This window comes from Ciconia boyciana, chromosome 1 (assembly GCF_034638445.1).
Source record: "Ciconia boyciana chromosome 1, ASM3463844v1, whole genome shotgun sequence".
Taxonomy (NCBI): Eukaryota; Metazoa; Chordata; class Aves; order Ciconiiformes; family Ciconiidae; genus Ciconia; species Ciconia boyciana.
In genome coordinates, this window is record NC_132934.1 from 54685388 (window position 1) to 54694668 (window position 9281).

The following is a 9281-nucleotide window of genomic DNA, read 5'->3' on the forward strand; positions in this document are numbered from 1 at the left end:
GGTGGCGGCGGCTGCTTTTTTTTTTTTTTTTTGCGTGTGAGTGTTATTTTTTTTTTTTTCCTCTCTCTCTTCACCAACTTCCTTCCTGCTCCAACTGCCAAAGCTCAAAGCTGAGCGCTGAGAGCGGAGGAGGACCCCGGCCGCAGGCGCCGCTCAGCCGGTGAGTACGAGCCCAGGCGAGGGGAGGACGGGGGGAGCCGGGCAGGGGGAGAGAGGGGAGCGGGCTCAGCCCCGGCCCGCTCGCCCCTGGCGCCGCGCAACTTTGCGCCTTTGCTCCCGGCGGCTGGCTCCGTTGCCCAGCCTTGCCCGGGGAGACGGGCAGGGCCCTGCCTGCATCCGAGGGGGAAGTCGGGCTCCGCGCTGTCGTGGGGTTGAGGAGCAGAGGGAGGGGAGGCAGCCCCCGCGCCCCCGGGGTGGCGGGAGGGCCCCGGGGGGTGGCGGCGGGTGTATCCCTGCGGAGCGGCACCTGGCGGTCCCCGGGCATGGCTGGGCAATGGGCTCCCTTTCTGCCCTCGCACCCCAGGGGGGTGGGATGGGGAGGCCGGGGGCGCTGGTGGGGCCGGTGTGTTTCTCCCCCATGGCGGAAAATTGCTTCCTCCCTGCCAAGCCCACTTCCTTCAGATAAGCCCTCGATCAGGGGGTGGTTTGGGGGAGTGAATTTGATGCACAGAGGGAGAGTGAATAAAATTATGACCCTGTGACATCGCTCTTTGTGTCCCGTGGCGGCATGGGGGGGGGGGGGCAAGGAGGTGCCCACCATCCACCACATCTCCTGCCCCCTCCCGCTTGCAGGTGCGAGGGCAGCCACCCACCCCTGGCACAGGCAGAGCCCAGCTGAGAGACCCTGGCACCCCTTGGCAGGGCATGATTCCTCCTTTCCCTCCTGCAGCCATCTCTCTCTCTGGCAGGGGGTCTCTAGCGCTGCACCTGCCCTTCTCCCCACTGCTTTGTGGGTGCGGCCAGGCCTCAGAGATGCAGGTGGTGCACGACTGTGGGTTGGGGCTGCAGGAAAGGAAGAAAAAATGTGTTAGGGCAGAGCACAAATCACCCAAATTTCTCCTTGCATAGAGCATTTATAGGGTTAATTTTCTCATTTTTAATGAGGCTCGTGGCCTGAGGCCATGGGGGTCTCCATCTTAGCCCAGTCCATCTTATCACAGCCTGGGCAGTGATAAAGGAGCCCAGGGACCCAGCAGTTGTGTACTGACATACTCACTCTGGGGAAGCGCTGGTGCCTGAGCCCAGTAGCATATCCCAGCTTGCAGAGGGGACCAGTTCCAGGGCTGGAGCAAGTAGAGGCAGGGGCAGCTGAGATGTGAGCTTTCCTCTTGGTCACCTCCTGCCTGGGAATTTGGCAGGAAGGCAGGGTCAGGTCCACAACTTGGGGAAAAATGCCAGAATTGGGTCTGATCAGTACCTTCCTGAGACGCATGTGAGCCAGCGGTTGTTCAGCCCAGACAGCCTGGCTCTTGCTGTTCCCCAGCGGGCTTGCTGTTGGCACAGCAGACTGCCTGTCTACCTCTCTGGGAGGTTTTCAGAGCCTAAAAGCATCCCCCCTCAAGTGAGCTGCCCCCACAAGCTGGCAGGGGAAGTCTCTGCAGCATGTATGATGCAAAGGGAAGGTCTGAGGGATGGGGAACAACCAGCTGGTCCAGCCCTGGCTTTCTGCCTTTTCTCTGTGTGCGGCCAGAGATCTCTTTCTCCATCACCTGGATCTCTCTCTCTCCTGTGATAAACCACAAAACACCCTGTGGAGGCAGGCAGCTCTGCTCTGTGGTTGTAGTGGTGGCAGATGCAGCCTAGTATCGCGAGAGAGCTCGGGAGAGTGGAAATGACTCAGATCCGCAGCTGGAGCCCAAGTGGAAGGCAAGACCTGGTGGTGGCTGCCATGGCTCATCACGTCCTCTTCCTGTGCCGAGCATGGGATGGCACTGAGGGGATCGCGAGGCTTTGTAAGGTGACTGTGCTGGGGCTGCAGAGCAGTGGGGCATGAGCAGTTACTGCTTTCATGAGGGAGCTTCTGGTTTCCTTCCTCATGAGGACAAGCTCAAGAGCCTTTCCCATAGCACGTAGGTCCTTCACACTCCTAGGGCTGGGCATGAACTCAGCCAGGGTTATTCAGCTGCTGGGATGTGCTTTCTGTCATGTCCATTTGAGTTGGGATTCCCTTTTATTTCCCAGCTACTTGCTCTGGACTAGTTCCTAACTCACCACAAAATGCCATTGCAAAGTAGTCTTGCATCAGGGCTGTTGCCCATCAGCATGCCGGACTGAGTCTTCTTGTTCCTGTGCTGCTTGGTCCTTTGTCCCTTTGTAACATGCCAATATACCCCTCCTTGATTTTTTTTCCTACTGGAATTGCACTGGGAGGTCTGCATATTACTCATTGCTGCCTGATTCCACTTGCTGATTCACCCTGAACTGTTGCATATATTTTTTTTGTATTTCCTTTCTGTTTTAATGAATGAGAAAACTATCCCAGTAGCTCCCAATTTAACTTTTGTGAGCAGGGACAAATGTTAAGGCCACAGCTGCAGAGAAGGATAAAGGGCTTGCTAGGGAAATTGCAAATAAGCAGGCAAAAGGGGAATTTTTAGCAGGGACAGCCTCTGAGAAGGAGTTAACGTAAGGATAAGCCAAAGTGAACTGAATGATCTGTGTAGCTTGACCAAATCTCCTTGCTGCCAAATGGCAAGGAATGGCTTGGCTGTTTATGACAACCATCACTGCACCAGGGCACTGCTCTGTTTTTCAGCCTTTCTCTGAAGAGTAGGAAGGTGGCTAGGACCATGCGGCTGGCTCCGCGAGGCAGGCAGCTGACTAAGGGGGACCTGGCACAGCACTGCTCACCTCTCCTGCCTTTGTCCCCTGTTCCCCATTCCCTGTCCTCCGCCTGGCTGCCCCTCAGTTGATTTCTCCCCGCTCTGGCTCCTGTTTGGGATGCCACCCAAGCAGCTTCGCTGCCCTTCTGCCTTCAGTGGCGCGTGTCCCAGCCATGCTGGCTGCGTGGCTGCGGGCTCCAGCTGTCCTGCCTCTCCTTTCTGAGAAGCCCCACTGATGCAGCACAGGTATGCAGGGTTGCTCTGCAGCCGGGCTGGATGCGGTCACCATCGCGCTTCCTTCCTGAGCGGGAAGGAGACCTGATCGGTGCGTGAAGTGAGTTGTTCCTGGGAGCAAGCACTGAGAACGCCAGCAGATAGACTGTAGCGGGTGTGTTTCCATGAGGGCTTCCTCTAACTTGCTAATATAAAGGAGTTGTTGTCAGGTATTTGATCTTTGTATGAAATGCTGCCTGACTGTGGCTTTTAACCCATTATGAGAGGGTGAATGAAACATCTGGCCTTGGCTTTATTCATGTCTGTGTGTGGCAGTGGCTCTTTGTGCAAGGTAGCTGGCGAGTGCTGAAACCTTGTACAGTGGCTTGTAATTGCAGGGTTGCCGGCCAGCAACTGCGCTGCAGAGTGGCTGTAAATCACTCCGGTTTCAGCCTCCGCTCCCGCACCTCCTCCCCGGGAGGGAAGAATGGTGTAGGTCTGCGTGTGCGCATGGTGCCTGCAGGGAGAAGAGCGGGGGCAGAGGGGGATTGTGTTTGAGCCAGAATATCAGCACGGCAGTGTCGGGATTGCAGCCGATCACCGTCGCCATTTGCCTGTAACGATCCCGCTGCGTTCGGCGCTGGGTGGGTGCCTGCCTGCCTGGCGGACTGAACCGTGTGCCCACACTGTGCCCGGACCTGAGTGCCCCCAGGGACGCTACCCCCTGCAGAGCAATCCCACTGACTGCCCCCTCCTCTGTTACCCAGACCAAGTGACCATGACTGAGAAGACCCAAGAACCTCATGTGGAGGAAGATGATGATGAGCTGGATGGGAAACTCAACTACAAACCTCCTCCCCAGAAAACACTGCAGGAGCTGCAAGAGTTGGACAAGGACGATGAAAGCCTCGCTAAGTACAAGAAGTCCCTGCTGGGAGATGGACCTGTGGTAGTAGGTAGGCTGGGGCACGCTGATAGGAAGGGACTGGGGAGATGCATTGCAACAGTGTGCTGTGGGGATGGGGCAAGATGGCCTCAAAGAAGAGGGAGCTTGTTTGACCAGGCACATGCACTGCTTCTGCTGGAGGACTGGGGATGGGCAGGTGGAGAGATGCATGTAAAGGAAGCAGGGAAGATGCTCTGAGCATTAGGTATAAGGTTACTAGGGAGTGCTGGCATTGGAAAGGGACTTGTGGTGGGAGGTATGTGGGCCTTGGAGGACTCCTGAGGGGTTAGAAACATGAGGGGACCAGCCTATGCTGAAAGGGGGCCTTGCTGCTCAGAATGATCTTAAGAGGGGCGTCTCCTGTAGTGGAAAGACCTCCTCTAGGTATTGGGATGGAGGCTGGAGGGATCCATGTTGAAGGACTGGGGCAGATGCGTGGTCCTATTGTGCTAAGAGAAGCCTGGTGTTACTGGGTATTTCATGAAGTGCAGTTTCTGTGTGGGAAAGCAACCCTGTTTCTTCAGTGTCGTTCCCCTCCCCGAGCATTTAATTTTGCAAGCTGACAGCTTCCCCCTGACTTTCCTACCTGCAGACCCAACAGCTCCCAACGTGGTGGTCACCCGACTCACCCTGGTATGTGACTCTGCTCCAGGACCGATCACTATGGACCTTACAGGTAGGCACAGACTCTGTCCTTGGGCATGAAGAGGAACAAGCAAAGGCCCTGGCATGCTTCAAATTGAAAGGGAGTTTGTCCTTGGGATGCTTCAGTGGGGTTTAGAGGAACACTGAGGGCATCTTAGCCTTGTTTCTTATTTTAAAGTATACATGTATGAAAAAGAAAAGGAGATGTAATTGATGAGAGCGTCAAGGGTCTAGAAGCTCCTGGGTTTCTCCTGCCTTCTCTTCTTACTTCCTTTCAATGAGACCTCACAAACACAAGGGATGTGCATGCATTTGGGTAACGAGCTGTTTTGAAACTTCAGAATCTAGCAATACTGCAGTTCCGGCTCCTGGGGACATGGGGAGAGAACCAGGCTTCACCTTATATGGGCTTTTCTGCAGAGAGAGGAAGCTGGGCCTGGAGGAGCAGAGAGGCTTCCTGTTCAACCGAAATCACGCAGAGCCCTGCAGAGCACAGGCAGCCTTGAAAGCTGGGCAGGAGCTGCAAAACATGCTCCGCTCACCCCAGCCTGGGGCTGGGCATGGATGAAGCATGCACACGTTCCTGCAGATGCCCAACAACGAGTCTGCGCATAAATATCTTTGTGTATATATGCCCAGACCTGTGTTTCTTTAGTCATTATCTTCATAGATGTGGATGCAGACACATGTGTACACCCAGGCCCAGGTGTTTCTGTGTACGTGCTCTCACAGTGCAACTGCTTATACAGACCTCCGTGTACTCATTTTGCAGGTGTGCCATCTTTCAAAGGGATGCTCACCTCCAACACCATTCTCAGCCCCATCCCGCCGCATGTGGCCTCTTCTCGCTGTGACACCTCTAGCTAACAGCTTGATCCTCTCCTTACAGGTGACCTTGAAGCACTCAAGAAAGAGACCTTCGTATTAAAGGAAGGAGTGGAATACAGAGTTAAGATCCACTTCAGAGTGAGTTGTTTTCCTTCTGGTTGCTTCTCATCCGTTGCTGAGGCCAGTCACCGGCAGTCTATCAGATAACTAGAGCCGGGCAGCATGTCTGCCCAAAAGCTGGGCCCTTGTAAAGCTCCCCTAGCTTCAGGTGTTGTTCTACCCAACAAGGGACACCAGGTCTTTCCAGGGAATTGCTTCTGTTTGCTCACCCCTTGGAAGAAGTTGCTTTCTGTCCACTCACAATGGTGAATAACAGGTGGTTTGGAAGCCAGATGGGTAGTTGTGGCTGAGTTTGGCTTGGCTTTTCAGCCACCAGAAAATCTCTAATTCACACAGAGTGGGAATGGATAGGGAGGAGAGGAGATAATGGCTTTCCATAAAGTACTGGTTCAGTCTGCGTTGCTGGGCTTCATGTATGCATAAAAAAGATTTAATATGGTAGCATTTGGCTGATGATACCCAAGTTGTTCTAGGTCACGATATACCCAAATGGGAGAGGGGGAGAAATGAGCCCATTAACCAGTGTGTCAGCCATTTCTTCTGTTTCCAGCTGAAAATGAAACTTGGCCACGCTGCAGTGTGGCATCCAGCACTGAAGTGATCATCTCCACACATCTGCTGCAGACAAAGCTGGCTTTGGCAGAGAAGGCAAAAAGGGATAGAGGACAGTTCTCCTGAAACAGAGGATGGAAAGTGTTAATGTTGTGGGTTCTGTAGGAAAGATTTCCCTTCTCTGAGGCTCACTCGCTGTCTCAGAGATGACTTTGTCCCCAGAGGCACCTCCAGCTCTCCTTTGTGCTATGAAATACTTACATCTGTATCTGAGCCCTGTTGACGGGAGACACCTGGAGCCAGACAAATTATTCTAACTCTCTCCTTTAGTCCCAAGGGTGGTAAGAGCTGGCACCATGTGAATTCTCCCCTGGGATGTAAAAGGATCTGCTCGTCTTGTTTCCAGATTGAGTAGCGTTGCGGGGAGGCAGTATATGCTGGAGGGAGACAGCAAGGGACACCTCCAAGCTATCCATGGGAGATTTGAGGAAAGATTATGAACAAAACCATGTCCTGCTGTCTTTTGAGGAGAAACTTGTCAGCTCCCCACATAGCTTAGGGGGCAGCTGGGAGTGCTCAGCTAATCTTGCCCACCCAGTTGTGCTGGAGGGATGACTCTAGTCACCCATGTCTAGTTTTCAATATGGAAATTATTAACTGGGAACTCCCTGCTTCACTTTTCTTTGTCCTCATCAGCCCATCTTGTGAAACTGACTGATGTGCTCCAGTCAGCTTCAAAGTCAAGGAGAGGATGGGGAAATGCAGGAGATGCACAGAGGATGCTGTAGGTCTCCAGGTGCCTATGGAGAAGTCACGTTGGGACTCCCTACAATGTGTCCTGTGCTGAGCCTTTGAGAGCAGTGGTGCAGGGAGCCAAGATGGGTATGCCTCTAAGGAGAGAGAAAACCAGCAGATACAGAACCAAAACCCTTCCCTTGACACTTACTTCTGGTCGCTTCTTGCAGGTAAACAGGGACATTGTGTCGGGACTGAAATACGTGCAGCACACCTACCGGACAGGAGTGAAGGGTGAGTAAGAGACCTTTGTGCCCCACACACCAGTGCTCCTACCACTGTGTTCCCTCTGCTCAAAGAAGTATTCCCGCAGCTCTGGGCCGGGACAGAGCCTCCCTTGGCCCCGAGGGCCGCCCCTGCACCACCACACAGGAGGCGAGACTTCTCAGCAGAGTGCATTAGCCTGTACTCTGCATCACCCAGGCCAACTGTTTCCTGTTCCTGTGTGAACTCAATATGAGACAGCTCTGGTATCTGTATGTTACACCACTGTCTGCAGCAGCAAAGTCCCCAGAGACACTGTTTAGACAGTGCTTGCCACAGATTTCCTCTCCATACAGAGCTCTTCACCTCCCCCCCTGCCCCCTGTAGAGTGGCTCAGCCCATGTGGAGCTTCCCACCCCCTGAAGGCTCTTCCAGATGCACTTGGTAAAATTCAGAGCTGCTCTACAAAGCTTTCCACTGTCTGCGGAGCCCTGTGTTTGCCCATGACCTCTCCACTTTGTGCAGTGCTGCCCTGCCTGAACAAGGCAGAGGAAAGTCCCATTTTGCACACACACATCCCACGTGCATTTTTGCATGCAACCACCTCTGAGGCTCCAGCATCCCATTCAGCACACGTAAGTGGTGTCAGCTCACCAGAAAAGAGAAGTAGCGGGGGATCAAGAGAGATCTCGAGACATATGCTGGGTTTATCCACTCCCTTCCAGCAGCACATACGTGTGAGAGGGTACAGATTGAGTTGCCTGTCCATCTGCCCCTCCATCCATTTATCCTTCCAGCTGTCCTTGTGCTTCACTAACCCACCTTTTCCACTGATTCTGTTCCCCTTGCTGGCATGGACCGTCCCTTCCTCTCCCCACTATCTCCTTTCTGTCTGTGATCTGTGCTCATGCTTGTGGCTCCTTCTCTCCTTTATCATTCCCCACCTGAGGGGCTCATCCCTTGTGGATTGTTTTTTCCTAGTGGACAAAGCCACATTCATGGTTGGCAGCTATGGGCCACGGCCAGAGGAGTACGAGTTCCTGACACCTATTGAGGAGGCTCCTAAGGGTATGCTGGCTCGAGGCACCTATCACAACAAGTCCTTCTTCACGGATGACGACAAGCACGACCATCTCACCTGGGAATGGAACCTGTCCATCAAGAAGGAATGGACAGAATGAGCTCACCCAGTTTGCCTTCCCCCTTCCCATCCCCTTGCCTCCTGCACCAGTCTCCAGGTGGGCCATGCCCACCACGCTGCTCCTTCCTGCCACCGTGGCTGGCCACAGCCCTGGCAGCCCTTCCCATTGGCACCAGGGCTCTGTGCCAGCCTCGGTCGATGCACAGGCCTGCAGGTGGCCTTTGCTGCTTCTTCTGATACACTGAAAATAACCTGCCTGTTCTCACCACTGCCACATGACACATAATGGGTTAAATTGGGAAGCGTCTCCCTCTGTCTCTCCCAGTACTTCCTCCTGCTGCCTCCATCTCTCCTGTACCAACTCCGGTCCCGGAAGTGCCTTTTCTAGGAAATAAGATCACCTGGCAGGGCGGACTGGTCCCTGGAAAATCCCTATCTGAGTTACACTTGCCATGTGCTCTGACTCATTGTAAATGGTTACTTACCTCCCATGATGGTCTCCTGGTCTGAATCTGGTGCCCTACCCCATTAAAATCCATCCTTGTGCAGGCAAAACCAGTCAGGGGGAATGCAGCTAGATGCTGTAACAAGACTTCAGTGTCTCAAGAATAAAAGCAGTTTCTTTCTTCTTTTCTGCATGAGTGTCACATTCTTTTCTGGAGTATGCTTTTCAGTGAGGTGGATATGGCGAATGCATTATAGGAAGGCTTAAGAGCATTTTTCAGAAGGGAAATAGCCCTCCCTAACTCTCTAGGCAAGTTATTTCAGAGCTGCTTTCTTCAGGGTGTTCATGATCCTTCTTTGAAACCCAAAGTCTGGCCCATGATGGGGGTAGACTCTAGGGGTAGACAGCCCCTACCTCTCATTCCAGGTGGCAACTGAATGAGCCCAAGGAGCTATAATGTGGCCTTCTCATGTTTAACGCTTACCACGGCAGCTGTTCCCCATAGGCAGAGCCAATGCAAGAGCTGCATGTCCCAGTGGCTGCCCTGCTGGCCAAGCACAAGGGAACATC

At 53.6% G+C, this 9281-nt stretch overlaps 1 protein-coding gene across 1 annotated transcript; it reads left to right on the forward strand.

Moving 5' to 3' along the window:
- ARHGDIB (Rho GDP dissociation inhibitor beta) lies at nt 1-8895 on the forward strand. Its single transcript, XM_072866873.1, has 6 exons — nt 1-160; nt 3803-3991; nt 4574-4657; nt 5516-5592; nt 7092-7155; nt 8107-8895. Exons 2-6 carry the CDS (start codon nt 3814-3816, stop codon nt 8304-8306), a joined length of 603 nt encoding a protein of 200 aa, XP_072722974.1. The 5' UTR covers nt 1-160; nt 3803-3813; the 3' UTR covers nt 8307-8895.
- The last annotated feature ends 386 nt before the right edge of the window (nt 8896-9281 follow it).